This window comes from Saccostrea cucullata, unplaced genomic scaffold, assembly GCF_032062105.1.
Source record: "Saccostrea cucullata isolate Sc308-1 unplaced genomic scaffold, CSIRO_AGI_Scuc_v1 ctg11732, whole genome shotgun sequence".
Taxonomy (NCBI): domain Eukaryota; kingdom Metazoa; phylum Mollusca; class Bivalvia; order Ostreida; family Ostreidae; genus Saccostrea; species Saccostrea cuccullata.
The window spans coordinates 766-20,409 of NW_026922993.1; the positions used below are offsets into that span (position 1 = coordinate 766).

General features: G+C 32.2%; 2 protein-coding genes across 2 annotated transcripts; both read left to right on the plus strand.

Moving 5' to 3' along the window:
* Positions 1-1,171: 1,171 nt before the first annotated feature.
* Positions 1,172-19,607, plus strand: LOC134262899 (uncharacterized; the record flags this gene model as incomplete). Its single annotated transcript, XM_062745221.1, has 12 exons — positions 1,172-1,254; positions 8,022-8,219; positions 10,469-10,672; positions 10,828-10,959; positions 15,416-15,643; positions 16,409-16,633; positions 17,560-17,682; positions 17,805-17,939; positions 18,327-18,467; positions 18,562-18,576; positions 18,720-18,988; positions 19,521-19,607. Coding segments are annotated over exons 1-12 (1,821 nt in total), but the record flags the coding sequence as incomplete, so codon positions are not given.
* Positions 3,296-4,902, plus strand: LOC134262898 (uncharacterized). The gene is made up of 4 exons (XM_062745220.1): positions 3,296-3,592; positions 3,838-4,200; positions 4,480-4,725; positions 4,820-4,902. The coding sequence occupies exons 1-4, from the start codon at positions 3,388-3,390 to the stop codon at positions 4,900-4,902; spliced, it is 897 nt and encodes a 298-aa protein (XP_062601204.1). The 5' UTR covers positions 3,296-3,387.
* Positions 19,608-19,644: the final 37 nt, after the last annotated feature.

Here is a 19,644-nt window from a genome sequence, read left to right on the forward strand (position 1 = left end):
TCATGATACTGTATTGAGGGGCTGGAATAATTGCGATGATCATGCAATTATTTTCATACGTTAACATCTCTAATTTTGGCGGAGGAAAGGGCAGTATTCATTCATGAATTTATATACATGTATGCACCTCCATCAGTTACAATTTGACCAAATTTAATGGTGACGTTAAATGGAATGATAAACTTGAATAATAAAACATGTTATATAATGTTCATGGCGTCGGTAGTCTAGTGGTTAAGATGCCGGACTCCAAACCGAAAGCTTGTGAGTCCGAATCGATCCTGGCCATGGTAAGTCGACGTTGTGTCCTTGGGAAAGAAACTTTACATGAATTTCCTCACTCCACCCAAGTGTAAAAGGGGTACCTGGCTATAGACAGTGAAAGATATTGTCAAAATATTAGCGTTCTAGCGCCTTAACGGCAGCTTGCACTGAGAAAGATTCTTGATTGTTTTGGTCAATAAGGTATTGTAAAGCGCTATGAGTAGAAAAGCTCTATACAAAAACAATTATTATATCTATTATTATTATTAATATTAAATAATCCTTTTAAAAATAGTACATTTTTTAATGATAGCACGTATAAAGAACTAAAAAGTCATTTAAAATGTAAACAAAACTGTATCAAATTACAAAAAACAAAAATGAATGCTTTAAAAAGAGGTTACATGTAACTGATATTGGCATATATCGGGACCCAAATATTTGCTAAGGGTAAGTTTAATAAAATAAAAAAATAAAACGATATACCATCTTGCGACCCTGCACAAGAAAAGTTAAATTTAAGTATTTCTTAAAAAATACACACTATCATAATCTTAATATATTTATAAGTTATGCAAAATTTTCTCTTCCAATTGAAACGTTTAATTGTTTCTTAAACAATACTTTTTGTGTTGAAACCTACCCATCAACAAATCTCAGGTTTCATTTTTTAGCATCTTAGAGTTTAATTTCGTGCCCTACAATAAATCAGATTACTTGATTTCCATAATATACGCCACGGTATACATATACATTTGATGACAGAATGATAAAATTTCTCAAACAGAACCAACATTCTGATAACTTTTTTGACTTCGTGTAAGAAATAAAATCATTTAAATCTTCCTGGTTCGTACCTTTTTAAAGTAAAGATCCCTTATTTCTCTCAATTCTACCTTAGAGATCGATCGGGTAAAGCGAGCAAGATGAAGAGTTCCTTAATATCTTTATGTCTTCTTTCTTCTTATGTGTGTGGAATAACGGCATTTTGTAAGGTTTTATATATTTTTTTCGAAATAATTTATGACTTGTAAAATTTTTTTTTATATGTTAAGAATACAGATAAGACTTTTTTTCTCCAAAATTAAACAGATCAAAAATTACAATCATAGTACATGTAATATGGATATATATGTAGGATCTCACGTGATTTTAGTTTGATGTAATATTTATCCAACGAGTAGTGTGTTTTATATTCCCGAGCCTAAGCGATTCTTTTTATCCCATGTTTTATACAAAACAATCAATGTTTATGAATACTGTTTTCATGTAGGACTCCACTTCATTTTATTTCATCGCTCTAACGCAAAACCCATTGTTTCGTCATAACTGTGTGATATGAAAACGATATCACATGAGCTATATCAACGGAATAAAGGGTTAAACATGTGATAAAATGATATTATAAACATTTCTTTCTGAAAAAGAAAGAAAACCTAAAGCAATTCGCTTAATTGAAAACAAAATTGCAATTATTTATTTTTGATTTTATTCTGCCTGTGCTGAATTTTCTGTCGTTACGATTATTTTGGTTCATCGGTTTCTGTTAATTTTCACCGCATTTTTAATTCAATTTGTATGATAAATGAAATCAAGAAAAAAGTTCCAACAAGCGGCATGTTCTCATAAAAAAAGCAAATAATAAGTCTGCTTTTTTCAAGATGTAGCAGACATAAGTAAAGGGTATTTTTGCAAAGTACGTCAAGGGACGGTAATGATGGTGTTTTTCATAATATTTGTAACAGGGCCAACATTTCGATTGCTCTTTTGACTTGGTGTAAGAAAATGGGTTACTTAAATCTTCCTGATTGGTTCCTTTTAAAATAGCAACCTCTTTATTTGCTCAATTCAATGCTTCTGATGTTTTTCATACTAATTGTTAGTCCGTTATTTATACACTGAATTGACGACGGATTTTTCAGTTATTTCTCGATCATTACAAGGAGCACTGTTACAATGTACAATGCACTTTGAAAAAATTATGCACTTAGATTCTTTTTTTTCAATCTTGTGAAAACGAAAGTGTAATAGATAAACAGACACAGGGACCAGAATTACTGTAATTATCCCCGACTTTCAGTGATAATAGTGAAAAAATATTCTCATAACAAATTTGGTATAAAATTATATAAAATCTGTTTCCTAAAAAGAATACGATTCCAATTGGCGCCAAAAAGAAAATTAAAGGAATAATTAAACTGATATTTCAATGTGCCTTTAATGCAATTTGAAGCATTCATGCATCTCAAAACAGTACACTGTGATCAAAATTAAATATTAACATTTTATGTCATTGAAAAAACTACAAAAAGTAAAAAAAAAAACTTCTTTCCTATATAAATCTACTGTTTCATGGAAAAGCGTCGTTAAAAAAAATCACGTGCGGGAAGGGACAAATAGAAACAGGAGCGGGCCTTGCGGAATAAAGGACATGTGAAAATAAGGGAAAACTCTCAGATTTTTTCGATTCATGACGATCATTAATTGCCTTCAGCATTTATGCAAATTATCACGTATAAGCCAATCGATTTTTTTCACATCATGAAACTAAGAAACTAAACAGTTATTCCTCATTTTATTAAATCATAACACAGCTTCCCAAAATTTCATAGACAAAATTTTGAAGTTTTACTGCAAATCAAAGTAGGCCGAGGTACCGTAATGTTGGTGTATTTTACGTTTTATAACAGGAATTACAGTCACATTTTAAATAGCAATTGCTGTATATCGACACTATAAATATTTGAGAAGGTCAATTGTTGACTGCAGGGGTAACAAGGTCAGTAAGCATATCTTAAAAAACTTAAATGCTTCGAAATATATGTGCAAAATGTGAAACCAATACCCCTTACAGTTCTCAAGGTATAAGGCGTGGCAGACAGGTACCGGGTAACGTGATACCACTGTTTCGCTCTGATGAAGAGCATTACCCGAGAATGCGTTTTTGTGTTCTTTAGCTTATGAGCAATATCACAATGGTTTAAAGTAGTGAGTTATCGTTCCTGACATAGCGGCGCTACATGTCCCGGTCCTTGTGATACTTCCGCTTCGTAGTAAACACACGTGAAACAATAACGATAAGAGTACATTAGTAAGTAATAAGTTGAATTAGAACACACAACAATGCCCAGTAGTTGCTGCTGTGTACCTGGATGTCATGAAAGAGGCGGGCATCAGTTCCCGACCGAAAAATCAAGGAGAGACAAGTGGATTATAGCAATTAAACGCTTGGACGAACATACGAGAAAGTTATGGGAGCCTTCCAAGTCTGTCGTTGTATGCAAACGACATTTTAAACCTGACGATTACGTGACAGAAACAATACAAGGTATTGTGATTCAACATTGTTTTGATCACTATCGAATGTTGTAGTAAATGAAAAGATAACATTTCTTGCAAACTGTATCAGCTGTGTGTATAGCCGATTTGTATTTTTATACAACCCACTTTTTTTTTTTATTTTCATGTTCTTTAAATTGCATTAAAAATTTTCATTGAAACACACATATGTGAAAACGAATAAAAATAGCGTTTTCAGTATGAATAGATATACACTACATTGTTTATCAACAGGACAGAAACCATTACATGGAAGACTAAAGAGCTCTTCAGTCTCTAGTATTTTCTGCTGGACAAAGTCATCGGCAGCATCAACTTCAAGATCTTCTCGAGTAGAAGGCCGGGTGCAGAAAAAGAGAAAATTTGAGGAAGCTTGCCATGATGACCTTGAGGACAGCATTAATGAATCAAATGTAGACTTTGTTGAAGAGATTGTGTCAGCTGATGAGTCCACAAGCAATGTTACTAACATTACATCATATAGTCCAGAATTTAGAGATATGCAGACACAAACACAATCACAACCATTATTTTCAGTAGATCATTTTGAAAAAGATGATGCTGCCATTCACTTTTATACAGGTCTAGAAACATATAGTAAATTTATGTATGTACTTCATTCACTAGGACCTGCTGCATATTGTCTTAATTATATTTTTTTTCGAGTGCAAGGAGTGTCGATTCTAGATCAATTTTTTATGACTTTAATGAAATTAAGAAGGTACACTACAAACTTTGAACTTTCTAGATTTTTCAATGTATCTGAGAGCACTGTAAAAAATATTGTTTATACTTGGATTATATTCATGTCAAAGCAATGGCAAGAGGTGTCCATATGGCCGCCTCAATCCCTTGTCAGATATTTTTCACCTTCAGATTTTAAAGCTAAATTTCTTAAGACTAGAGCAATTTTAGATGCAACTGAGTTTCCTATTAAAAAACCAAGTTCACCAAGAGCACAACAAGCCACATTTTCAACCTATAAAAACAGAAACACGATGAAAGCTTTGATAGGTTGTACACCAGGGGGTCTCATAAGTTTTATTAGTCCAGCATATAGTGGTTCAACCAGTGACAGGCAAATTGTAGAAAGAAGTAGTTTGAAAAATCTGTGTGATCAAGGTGATAGTTTAATGGCTGACAAAGGTTTTAATGTACAAGATATATTTGCTACAAAAGATATTACAATAAATATTCCTCCTTTTTTTAAAAACAGAAATAGAATGTCAGGTAATACAGTTTTGCGTGACAGAAAAGTTTCGAGCAAAAGGGTTCATATTGAAAGGATTATTGGTTTAGGAAAAACGTATCAAATTTTAACACATCCTCTTAAAAGTACTGAGGCATGTTTATCATCAGATATAGTATTCGTTTGTTACATGTTGTGCAATTTTCGCACTGGAATTATTCCAGCAGATGCTTGATTGTTTTATGTAAATTAAGTGCATTTTAAATGCAGTTAAGTTCAATTAAAATACCACTTGACTATTGTGAACCCCTTTTGTCATTACTTCATATTACTGTATATTAAGGGCAGAGATATTTTCAAAATTTTGAACAGTCATATCTCTTAAACTTTTAATCATGTAAACTTTACCAAATCATAATACATGCACATTTGAGATTTGACTATTTCACAAGATCAATAGACTGTATGGAATGTGTAAGAATTTTTTCTACATGTACCTTTTTTTTTACTGAAATTCAATGTCATGTCAGATTTTCACTCATTGTCGTTGTAGGACTTGTAGTAATATTTTTCAAGTACTGCATCCTTGAAGAAATTGGTGTAAAACTTTTCTAATTTGTCTAGCATTTCATGTATGAATGTATCATCCCGTTTGATTTGAATATACACAATGTCATTTACAGTTAAATTATTTGCTAAACAAACAATCAGAATACAAGATTTTGCACCAGTACAAAGAAGTTGTCCTTGTATTTGATAAAAATAATCATGATTATTATCAAGAAAGTATTTCCCTTCCTGGTTTGTTTTCAAATAAGGCACTGTAGTCGGTGAAATTTTCTTGTTTCTAGAAACATATGGACATTTCACCTCTACCAGTTCCTCTTCATTAATGATTCCATCTGGTAATGCAGCTAGAAATGGACAATCTTTACAAATTATTAGGCCACTTGCCTGCACATCTTTATGGTGATCATTTTTAAACTTCTTTATGGCAACTGGTTCATGCTTGTGGCCGTGTTCAATGGCATTTGATTTTATATTTTTGGTAACTGTGAGAGATTGAGCAAGTTTTCTTTTGTCAGTTCTCTCTGTGCATTTGCATATCCGCCCAAACATTGATGAAGTTAAACGCTTCGTTCTCTCTACTTTCCAAGTTTTATTATTGCCCTGCCCCATTGTTTGATGTTTGATCTTCTCAATTTGAGAACTGGATATATGAGAAATGAATGATGTTTGAAGGAAATGGTCTTCAGGTGTCAATTTTAGGTAGTCATGGTCATGTGCCACTGCCATCATATTGGCAGGGGTAAATGTTTGGAATATTGGGACTTTAGAAATTCCAGGGAAATTGAGCCATACATTGGAAGTGATCAGGATATGCTGGGTTATTTTGAAATTTTTCTGGTCTTGGGTCAAAGTTGACAGTTGTAAATTCATCAGCACCAGGTAGATGTAGATCTGTTGCTTTCATTTGGCTACCTTTAAATCTTTTACATTTATGAAAGGTCTGTAAACGCTGTGTGCAAGTTTCTTCTGTCTTGATGAACTTCTGTTTTGCAAACATTACCGCCCCATACATGACAGCTCCAACATGTTTACAATGTGCATTAGGCCCCATGTCTGCAGCACACTCACACTGAGCTTCCGATATTGACCCCTCCTCAGTTATTTTGAGATCAACTGTATACGACACACCTTTTCTCATTTCGGCACGACACTTGCCTTTGATGTATGTGAAGGGGTTAATATCAATGGAGATACGGTAACACATTAAGAAATTATCACTGTACAGTTGAATAAAATGATTATCAAACTTCTTTTCAAATAGTTCAAAATAGGCTTGAACCGTTTCCATAGTCAAACCACGGAATGGGGAATCAGAATTGACGTCCGAGTATGTATCGTATTCAGGTAATATCATGTAAAAATCTGGGTCAAGCTTCTCAACTCTTCCAAAGTCGGCATTTCTATCGTATGCGTCAAGTCTGTTAAAAATACAAATACTCGGTTTTTATCATGTTTTTAATAGTTTAATTTTGCAAATGTTTGCGGCATTACTTGATTTACTGATTGCAGAAATAAGACATGTTAGAGTTGGACATATAGCATGCGGTTTTCAGTATCGAATTACCTGTCGACCAGTTCTGCTTTCCGACCCGATATTCTTGCATTTCGTTTTCTTAGTTCGTTTTTAAGCTCAATTATACTCAAGGAACCGTATTTTGAGTTATTCATGATAATTTTCAACTGTTTTGATCTTAAATACACACGTAACAAAATACAACAACGAACGATAGTAATCTCGCATCCAATGTAAACAAGATGCTATGGACCGGGAATAGTATCGCCGCCTAGCGGGAGGCAGGGGAACGCAACTCACTACTATCTTCCATATGGATTAAGTAATGAAAATATTTTTTTATTTAGTTATTAAGGGAGTCGATTGGGGTTTTATTGTGGGAAAACTGTTAAGTAGAAACTCTATATTTTTTACCATACAAAACTTACACTGACTTCAGTGTACATGTCAAGTTTGAGGATAATCTACAGTCCAAGTATTTTATCTCATGCTTGTTGGGGATACTGCGCATAAGATAAATTTATGCTTTATCAATGCGTACATGTAGATGCTTTATCAATAGCACTACCGGTTTTGACACGATCCCTCGCTTCAGGATTTCATTTTATTGAAATTGTTATTTGTAAAAAAAAAAATAGCCCTTATAAAATGAATGATAAAGAGCAATGAGGTCAAGAAAAATAAGAAAAAAACTCGTATATGTCAAAGAAGTGTCTTATTTTATCCAAGCTACTTGAAGACGGACGTAACATTTAACCCCTCCCCTTCCTTTAAATTGTTAACGAGAAAGTACAGTCTAGCAATTAAGTTGTTAATATAACATTCCTTTTTCAACAATGTTTTCTTATATCATACTACGTATACCTACCTTATAGTAATGTAGGAGTAACTTACATGGATAAACGATGAATCTACAAGTAATAGCCTTGCCTAAGCATTGCCACTGTACAAAGAGTTGGTTACCGATACGCGACTTCTTTGATAGTCTGATTTCAATGTACCTTGGCACACGCGTAGACTATACAAGGATACTTTATTCCAGAACCTATTTTTTCATTTCTATGAACAGTGTATCAATATTTATTACTCTACCTGTGAACGATATCAATCTTGAATTAATTTTTTTCATTATTTTATTCTCATTAGATAATTTAGCAATTGGTAAAACGGTGTCAGGCTTTTACTATGATAACTATTTTGGTGGATACAATGACATTAATACTGAAAATTTTACCAACGGAGATGGAGTTGACAGCTGTGAATATTTTAAGGGGCACTATTTTCATTTTAACATCAACCTTCAAAGGAAATACAGCATTAAGTTGTCGAGGATTATATTCAAAGGTATTTATTTTACATCTTGAAAAACAACTGTGTATTAATTTCACATTTTTACGTGCATGCAATTCCAAACCCCAAGCACTCGTGGAATGGAACCCTGCCCCATATCCCCCTTCTTAAATCTGGAATCAAGTCGACCATTTTACTATTTTTGTATTCTAGCATGCACCATAGTAAATTTTGTCGGTGTGCACAAACTGGGACGGAAATGCAATAACGGAAACTTCGAATTTTTAAATGTTTTGCATTGTAAAAAAAATATGTGGCTGTGTATAATAAGGTTATATCTTAAATGTCAATCAAAATTCATCAGAATTTGCTAGTTACAGCTATCTTGTTATATACACAGAATTTGCCATTAATATGTAGAGAAAATTCGTGATTTTTCGTTCTTGCATTTAATGTTTCGAATGAAATTACACATAAGGATGATGCCTAAGAATACCGGACACTTTTGCCCCAGCTGATGCACACCAACAAAAGAACTACGAACGATAGTATTGTTCCCGCCAACCTCTAAGTCAATTTTCAAAAGTTAACATATTAGAATGATTTTTAAAAGTATTATAGATATTTATATGAATTTCCATAAAACGTTACTTATTTGGGGTACCAGAGAGAGATAACTCTATAATTTTGGTAAAACTTGTGTTTTTCACTATAGAAATCAACGGAAAACAAAAATATTTTTAAAACATCTTTCCCCCCGTGAAACAAAAATTCCTTTTTACAGATAATACGGACTGTCATTTTACAAATTTAAAGATTTTTATGTGTTTCACGGGGGGGGGGGGGGGGGGGGGCATATGTTTATAGACAAAAAAAGAAGAAAAAATGCTGATTTTTCACCAATTTCAAAGCTATTTACAGCTAAATAATTGTATTTTATTAAATTATATATGTTTTATTTATTTACATGAAACAAAAGAAAAGATATGAGATACATTTTATCATATTTAAGACTATTTCAAAATATGGTGATTCTTGAAAGTTCGATTTCACAAGAAAATATCGTCTACCCCCCTTTTTTCAAGAGCTGGAATTGATGATAATTTACTATCTAGCGCTGGAATTAAAATGATTTATCAATTACCATAGATATGTTCTTTGTATTAAACAACGATTTCATGGCCAAATTGCCATTAATATCGAAAATAATGGGTGCAATATGTACGCGGGAATCATGAGTTAGAGTTCGTAGTTCTTAACTCTACATGCGGATGGTGTAATCGAGATATTTAAGGAATCACTGTCTAGTTTTGAGAGTATGTCAGGGCATCAACAATAATGGGAAACATGGGATAATTTGCATAACGGGCGAAGCCCGTTATGCTAAAATTATCCCATTTTACCTACTATTGTTGATGTCCCTGGCATACTCTCAAAACTAGACAGTGATTCCTTATATTTCCATTTCATTGTGAAATAAAATTGTAGACTTAGACATTAAGAATGTAGACTAATCGATTTAAATTACACGAGGACTTCCATGCCAATTTCAATAGTCCTCGCACACTGACGTCAAACACAAAGGCAGCCGCACGAGATTTACATGCATATTTGGCCTCCTTAGCGTTAGACACAGAGACAGATGCGCACGAGATTTGCATGCGTATTAGGCCTCCTTAGCTGCTGACCTATCGACCTGCCTAATTTACATTCCGGCAGAATTATCAGGAAATCAACTCCGCTTACTTTCAAAGGGTTATTATAGAGAAAAAATATAGAAATGGAAATATTTACAAATCTGGTAAATAAAGATTACATGGAAATGTAATGGATATCAAATTTATTGATGCATATTAGAATGTACATGTTTTCTTATTCTTTAGCTAAACAATCACGGGAAGTTAAACATCAGATGAGGCAAACAACGAGAAAAGAGTGCATCAGTAGAAACATAGGATATTTTGAAAAACAGCTATATACTTGCACCAACGTTATGTTAAAAAAAGAGACAAGAGGATTACATTACCGATAACATAATTATAGTGCATATTAGTATACATAAACAGGGAAAATCTGATTTGATAACAAATTTGGAAAAAAAATGGAAGAGGGAGTGGGCGGTTCATACACCAAGTACTTGAGTTCCAAACACAATTTCCAATTAAAAGTTTATCCCATTGTTTAATGAGCAAAATAGCTTACAAAAGAATTTGATCGAAGCACTTAAAAAAAAACTTTTTTTTTCGCAATCGTTAATATAGTTACCTATAAATTTCAAGAAAATGTTAAAAATTCTCTTACAGGAAATTTTTCTACAAACGGAACGAATTTTCAGTGCTACGATGATATACATGATTGGCCATTTCGCGTCACTGATTCATTTAGAACCGACGTTCCAAATACAGTAGACTTTGATATTCAACGTACAGGATCATACATTTACTTTTATATGTGGTTTGATTCTCTAATCCATTTCGAATTTGAAATATGTGAAATAGAAATACATGGTGAGTTGAAAGACATTGCGCTGATGTTTTTTTTTACTTGTCAACTTGAAAAGCACTAAATTATCATGCTTCTATAGATATGATCTTCATTGAAACACCTTATGAATAGTTAAATTTTGAAAGGACTTCTTTAAAATTTTAAGTATTTTCCACAGGATGTGAAGTTGACCACTATGGTGAGGACTGTCTGCCCTGTAATAAGTCTGAGAATTGTGAAGAGTGTGACGTTAACAATGGAGCATGCTATGTCTGCAGAGAAAATTATACGGGACCGAACTGTAGCATAAGTATGCCTCTCTACGCTTCTCTTCATTTATAGAACGTAGTTGTAATACAGTGTATATAATGCAAAAATACCCGCAGTATTTTATTCTAAATGACTGGATTTGTCATTTGTCATTTGAAAGGGGGGAGGGGGTTGAAAACACTAAAATTTCAATTATTAAATATTTTTTTTATTCCTCACCGTTTATGATACTTTTAAAACGGTAATTGCTTCTTGTCATGTAAGTAGAGGGCTTACGCAACATTTGTCGAAACAGGAAACTTTTTCAAAACGCTACCTTTGGAAAACTTATCTAAACGTTGAAAATGTCTTACCTAGTATGTTCCCGATCTTTTCCCGGCGTAATGATCTTCCTAGTGAGAGATTGACACTATAAAACATATCAGTGTATGCATGGAGCGTGGTAAATTGAGGAGTTCTTATTAGTGATATTATAAACCAAAGTATTGAAAATACTGTTGATACTTTAATTCGACTATTAGTATAAGCTCGTCGATTAATCCTGCGATCGCTATTTTTGTATTAATTACCTTTTTTGTCTTGATTGACTTGCATAAATTATAAAGCACCCAACGTAATCAATTTTTTTTTGACTAAATAATGCTACAAGGGCACTGGGTGGACGGCTTCTAAACACTTAAAAAGTTAGTGAAACGGGAATTAAAAATAAATCTTGGCAATTAACAAAAGTTTTAAAAAGTAATCATTAATTATTCACACACTTGTTAAAAAAAAAATATAAAATATCAATGTAAATTGCTTAGCTGACATATTCATCTTATTATTGAAGTGAAGGACATTGTTAACTGGATACTTCTAGCAAAAGACACAAACTGTTATGAATTTTAAAAAAAAACCTGTTATATAGTTGTAGGCAACAGCTTTACTTAATTGTCTGAAAAGTATGTGCTAAATAATTAGAATCAATCCCTATAAATAATGTAGAAAATGCCGAACTTGCACTCGTTTTTTAATTATTGTCACATATACATGTACCATTTACTTTTTCAAACTTTTAGATAGTTTGCATTGTCAAAAATGTACATATATGTATTTTCAGTTTGTTTAGATTTGCCCATGTATAGGCCAAAGGATCATGAAACAAACTTAGACTTACTATTTAAAGAGACAATGTGACGCACAAAAGGGACATTTTACAAACGTAGAATTTTTGCTTGACCCCTGTAAATTTACTTCAATTCCTGAAAGTATTACGTTTCAGAAAATATGGGTTTTAGAACCTAATAAACATTTTTTTATGGAGTAAAGTAATTTAAGTAAGTCCCACCACGAAAATATTGTTTAACTTCTTCTTCCCTATTGTACGATTGCTCAGAAACGTTGAATATGCTACATGTAACATAATCTCCAATAATGAATGTACGAGGGCTAATCAAAAAGTTGGCGAACTAATTGAATAACTTCCATAAAAGAAACTATATTTGGTTTCAGTATTATATATTAAATTAGTCCTCTCCAATTTTAATGCACATCAGCCACCGTTCTGCGCATGCGCAAATCACGTGATATTGACAGTCACGTGACCCCTTCCGTAGCGTTCTGTCACAAAAGCTTATATTTCTTTCCATGTAAGTATATTTTTATAACAGTTAATTTGTCAGAAATGGTCAAATCTCGGCAACAGAATGGGTGGATAAGAATATCCTTTCCAGAAATAAGCATGTCGACTGTTAAAACACAAATCTTCTGTCTCGGGAGAGACGTTTTTTTTCAAGGTGGATAGAGAATGGGTTACTCTTTTTTATCATATCTAATATGTTTAAAATCTTTTTGAAACAATATCTAAGGTATTTAATAATTACATTATTGATCAAATATTCAACTATCTCTTAAAATGTAAATTAAAGGACTTTGATGGCAATTTGCTTAATTAAAAACACATATCTTTTCAAATTTGCTTTCACTGAGTAACATGACAAGTATCATTTTTAACCATCTGCCTTACTTCACTTAAACGATCAATCCTAACATCGATTGAATTTATAAGAAGTCATTTGTCTTAATAAACGTTGTACAAATTATTATATGCTACGGCAAAGTAATTTCTAAGATATACAATAAATTGTAAAGTCGTTTATTGAACGATTACGACTGAGACCACCATTTTTCGTCAAAAGTGACCTATATAGTGACGTCATTTTCACATTGTGATGTCACAAACAAGAAGCAAAACTTTATTCAGCATGTGCTATTTATAGAACTTGTGTATGGTTATGTGTGTACCAAATTTCATTCTAATCTGAATTGTGGTTTTGTAGATATAGAGATAGTTCGCGAACTTTTTGATCACCCCTCGTAGGTACACCAAACCGCATTTTTTGCGATCATTTTTAATTCGCAAAATATAAAACAAGCAGAAATAAAGTAAGCTATAATGTGACATAAAACATTACCATTTTAAACAAAAAAAAATGTCAATCGTAAAAAATAACTTACGCAAAATATAAACTGTACTAATCTACCCTTTTTTCGCAAAATTTCCAACACGCGCAAAAAAACGGATATACGGTATGCCCTGTTCACACGACGAGTTTAATTCGCAGTAAATTAATGCGAATCAAACTAATGCAGATTAAATTATGTTCATGCGACAGCAAATGCGACGTAAACTATTGTGAATTATTATTCCTCAACTGTTATTACTCAACATGGTCATTCAATCAATGACAATGCCTTCATTGGTTAAATTAAATGTAACTTCCTTTGCATGTAAAAGATCGTTTCTCTGGATTTCGATAACGAGTAGACTCACGGGTACGGCCATGGATACTACAACTTTTCAAAACAGATCGATAAACAAAATTATCGACCAAAATATACCTGAAATATTGTTGACTCAGCGTTAAACAAATACAATCAATCAATCTTACCAGCCAACCAGTTACTTAATCATTTTCTTTTTTTTTTTTAATAAATGTCCAATCGGATAAGCTCTACTTCTAATAAAATGGTGGGATTTTGTTTTGAAGTGTGGTATAAGATTGCGCATTTATAATATTATAAGTCTTGTATGATTAATACTGAATACACATATAAACGATTTCCAGCGTTGTCAGTTTATACATACAATACTCCACTGACCCTGTGCCAGTGAAGTATTGTTGTATTTAAGAAAAATTGACAAAGCTGGTAATCGTTTACTGTAAAAACACATATTTTCGTGGGGCAAAATTTTCGTGGTTGAAGGAAAAAATGTTGGTTCGTGGGGATTTGATTTCGTTCATGAAGAACTTTTTAATACTTGTGCATATGAAAATTTACAAATTCATGGTGGACATGAATTCGTGGGTCTATTCATCCACCAAAACAACGAAAATTAAACCCCCACGAAAATTAGTGATTTCACAGTATATGTGTATTCAGATTTAATCATACAAGACTTACAATATTATAATAAATGTATAATCGTTCAACACGGTATACACAGGAACAGCCAACATTCACTACCCCAACCAGACATCTACTAACTCGCACATGCGAATCACACAAGGTACACGATTAAGTAAATTCATTACATTATTTTTTTCTTTTGAAATTTTGATTACATTTTCGAAAAATTAGATTGTGAGTTTTTTCGTCAGAAATGAATCTATGTATTATTATAAACTAAACAATACAAACAGAAAAAAATCAAAAATCATCAAAATAAGTGCATAAGATTTTTAAACAGTACTCATATAAAAACACCTTTCTATGAAACATATTACTTTTCATTAAAATTGTCCAAATATATGTCAAAAAAGGACATCAGAAACAAAATGAGGACGCTGACTTTTTAGAACATATAAAAATGACGTTAATTTGAAAACTGCCGCTGATGTTCAAACTTTAAAAATGCCTGTTCTAAGAGTAATTGATTCAGAATTACTTTCATATTGTTTAAATTGGTTGGTTGTGTGGTTTTCATGTTTGGAAAAAAATATCATTTGTTACATTGTAATAATGTGTAACTTTATATTGAAAAAGCAAAGTCAGGACATGTTTGCTGAAACACCCTGTATATTTACCATTTTGTTAAAGACGTTAGACAATCGGGATGTATTTCCTTTGTCTGATATTGAGAAATAACCTATATAGTTACTCAATTTTTTTTTTCCATTTTAAATGACAGTTTAAGGATATTGATTTTCATCTTGTTATAGTTCATATTATGCCCCAAACACCTTATTTGATCAAGCTAAGTATATTTGAATGTACACATGTATTAATTTATTTCTCAAATTTGATAAATCTGTAAGCATTTTTCATTTACTAGATCTTAACCTTAAGTGTTTCACAAATATCTCTTGTTAATGCTTGCGAAATTTCTTCAGAGCAACGACAGACAAGGATATCAGTATATTTAGGAATATGTCAACCCCAGATGACTTGATATAATTAGAAGTACAATGTACTTTATAGCTTTTACATTTCTGCGTGTTTACGCTTTATTGTAGATAATGAAAATGTGGCTTTACAAAGCCATACTTGGCTTTATTACGTGGATCAATATTCGTACTATTTACCTTCCTATCGTCTGTTTGATGGATCCACAACACAGCCCAGCTGCATTGATTTTACCTCTTCTTGGACTGGAAAGACGTATAACTTGAACATTTACTCGAGGAGTTCCTCGTATTTTATTCACAACATCAAAGACATACGTTTTTATTTCAAGAATAAAGGTAAGGAATATTTTATCAAAAATGAATGTATCACATTTCCAATGATACTATACCTTATATTTTTATAAATTATTATCATGGAGAAATATTGAAGGTATCCAAGCTATTGTACAAAAGGCCTTTACTCTCTATTGCTGCACATGATTTTATGGAAATAAGAAACAAGTTCATTTTGAAAAAGCAATCCCTCAAAATAAATCTATATATCGTTCGTGTATTTATTTAGAATATATATACTGTTTGATAAAGCAGATCCAATAAAAATAATCATGAATAAAATGTAGAATAAACAAAGAATCAAACTTTTATGGTTCTTTGTATTCTGTGTTATGGTATGGAACTTCCATTTCCTTTAAATATATGTTAGAAATATCTTTTTTTAAAAATCCGAAATAGATAATAAATGGTTGGTTCTATTGCCTTCATATATCACATGCATGTGTTTTGAAGAAAACCTACACTCTGACACCAACATATATGTATTTCGTTTTCCTTAGAGTTGCAGATGTTTAAAAACTTTAACCTCGGCCATAACTTTGAATATTTGGTAAACGGGCTTTCATTCTTTTTTTTTGTGGGGGTGGGGTGGGGGGAGGTCTTAAGTCGGAAAAAGCAAGCATTTTGTTTTTTCATATGATTCATTATAAAGTTATAGTAACTATGTAAAGAATTTTCCTTTGTCAGTCTTCGATATTTGTGTGCTTGCATCTCCAATTCAGGAGCTTATTTTTTTTTATATCTTTATGCTTTTATGTATCATAACAGGGACATCAAATATTAGATTCCAATATACCATTTGCCTATATTGTTCATCAGAAAATCAACTCAATGGAGAAGAAGAGATATCTTCCTCGTCATCAATCGTGATAAAAATACCGTATCTGAAACAACTCTACTACGAGTATATGAGTATTTTGTTCAGTTTTTCTGTTGACGACCTCGCAAAAAATAACAGCTTTTCACTTTCCTTCTGCGAAGTAGAAATGTATGGTAAGTGTTTATTTGAAGGCTATGTAATCTGATGGAAGAAGCTATACACAAGTAGCAAGTCATGGATACTATAAATTCGAATCACATATTTTCTAGAGATATGATTTTTGATGATTTCGAATTATAAAGAGACTATTGAAATTGACTGAATTCATGATCCCCATGATACGTAAAGTCTTCATTAAGCTTAATTAAATTGCTACACAACAATTCTTCATCCACGATCTCAAATTCCCAAGAACCGGGACCTTTTCCTCAAATCAATGAAATATAACCCCATGAAAATATGCGATTTTACAGGACTTGCTATTTCAATTTAATACTTGGTGTAAAAAATTATGAAACATGTTGCATTTATTTTAAGATAGGTCCTAGTATATGTAGAACATAGTTGTTAAAGTGTAATTTTGTCCTGATTTACATTAAAAGATACATTTTTTTTTTTAATTTAGCGAGACATTATTTTCAAAAATTGTTTTTCCTCTATATAATCATACGGAATACTATAAGCGAGAATGAATTTTTTTCGAGCTCATTGTTTCGCATAATTACGCGTAAAAATAATTTCTCGAATTAAAGTGCTTTTCAGTACTCCAAGAACACAACAAGCATATAGAAAATTTACATGTTTATGAAATATTGTGTAAAGCCCTCATGTGCCCACCTCTAACAATGAAAATAATGACTATTTTCAAAACAGTGTAGCATGTAAATTTTCGAAATCGAGAGCATATAAATATAAGGAATAACTGTCAGATTTTTTTTGTTTAATGACGATGGTCAATCGATTGGCTTGTGTGATAATTTTATGCATAGACGTCATTTTTGCATGCACCCCAACAACTAGACATTCCTTTAATAAATCTACTGACTGTTGATTGTAGAAAAAAAGCGTCATAATTTAATGACATTTTTTGTTTGATGAGGATGCCCTAGAAATCATTACGGTAGCCCTTGCAGACCATGCCTTTCAAATTGTGACGAATGTAATGCTATTGACGGGTCTTGTATTTGCCAAGCTGGTTATTCCGGTGTAAACTGTACAGATGGTAAATAATTATACTGTTAAATATATTTAAAAATAACTCTCAAAGAAATATAAATAAAAATGCTGTTGTCACCTGAACAAATATTTTTCTTTTTATTCAAAGTTTTACTTAAAATATTGCAGTTTGTACTAATGGTACGTATGGTGCTAACTGTGTGTACAGCTGTGGACATTGTTACAACGATACTTGCCATCACGTGACCGGGGACTGTTTACTCGGTTGTACTGATGGTTGGACATCAAGCAAGTGCAATCAAGGTTAGTGTTTAAAGATAAACTGTTGAAAGCCAACCATTTCCCATGGTTTGAAGACAATATGGGGGAAACATGACACTAATTTGATTTTTTAAAATCATCTCTTTAGATAAAAAAATAGAAATGCCAGAAATAAAACTTTGATCACAATAGAGATCTTTTTTAAAGGTTCATATACTTGTCTATGGCTTTAAGTACATGAATATTGTACTGCATCTTATATTTCATGTGTTGATAAAATATACTTGTTCTACAGGTAGACAAAACATAAAATTTAATTGAGGGTTTAGTTGAATTTTAAAAACTACATTCTGTTTATGTTATATGCATCTGTAAATCCAAATATGAATTGACAATAATTTTATGGACGATTTTAATTTTCTGATTCAGTCTGCAGTTCTGGTTACTATGGACGAGATTGTACACAGAATTGTAGCAGTCACTGTATAACACCGTATCTGTGTGATCGGTATAACGGGTCTTGTATTGGAGGATGTGCTACTGGGTGGACAAATGATACTTGTGATAAAGGTCTGTTGTCCAGGTCATTATATTAATCAATCTCCATATCTCTACCAATTTAATTTTGATATAGCTACTAATATTTCTTTTTTTATTTTTGCAGTTGATACAGATTATTGTAAGTATGGCTTTTTTAAACATAGGAATTGATCTCGATTTGCTCTTGATAAGTCTTGAGTAGGCTTTCTTTACTAGATTCATAAACAGGAATTCCAATGTATTCTGACATACTCGTTCTTTTTTCCTCACGATCTGAGACAGGTGTTGACTGGGCACCATCAGATGTATCCGTGTCATACCATAACATGACGTGGAAGAAAGAAAAATATAACAACATTATCAGATATGACCCTGCTGTGACATTCCTCTGCAGCTTCAGTTTGAAATCCAATGAGGATTTATTTTATGACGTCATATGGTATATTGATGGACAGGAAGTTGTCAACCAAACAGTGGATAAGTCCATTAATTATACAGCAGTTATAACTGCTCATGATATGTTGAAAACAAGGAAAAAGATTGGGTCGTACGTAAGTGATTATTATCAAGAAAATATCTATTTTTTTTTACTTTAAAAGAATTCTAAAAAAACACTGAAAAGTCGTGAATTGCAGGAAAAAATATTATTTAAAGTTAATAACTCTTAAAATTTTATAGACTTCCTTGCAAAATATGTGAAAATTTGTTGTTTTTTTTATTATTTTTTTTCAATTTATAATTTGTTTGTATTCGTCTATCTAATCTATCGTAGATTACCCGTTTACCAGAAAGGACAATTTTAAATTGTAAGCTTTTGATTTAGGTTCATAAACCCTCTGCTAACTCATATAAAATGTATCTTGAACCTCAAGAATTTTCCAAAATAAATGTCTTTTATAAGTAAAATGCAAACAATTATAGCATAGCTTGCGGGGCAAAACTGGACGAAGAAGACACTTCAACTTGACAAATATATAAAGGAATAATACACATGTATGTCAAGAGTTATCTCTCTTATTAGAGTATCGATGAACCTTAAGTAAGACATAATTGTATAATCTGTTCGTAATGTTTTCTTGTAAGGTACACTGCAAAGTGGGCGCAAAACGCAAAAGAGAAAACGACCCATGTCTTTACAAAGATGGAAATCCATTTTTTACTGGAATAAAGGTAATTCATGTAAAGCTTAAATATGCCATAATGTGAC

What these genes read in the sequence shown, in the direction of transcription:
- LOC134262898 (XM_062745220.1), top strand. Translation starts at nt 3,388, where the DNA reads ATGCCCAGTAGTTGCTGCTGTGTACCTGGATGTCATGAAAGAGGCGGG. An exon ending in CGTGACAGAAACAATACAAG is followed by an intron (nt 3,593 to 3,837) that starts GTATTGTGATTC and finishes GTTTATCAACAG; the next exon opens with GACAGAAACCATTACATGGA. An exon ending in TACAGGTCTAGAAACATATA is followed by an intron (nt 4,201 to 4,479) that starts GTAAATTTATGT and finishes TTTCACCTTCAG; the next exon opens with ATTTTAAAGCTAAATTTCTT.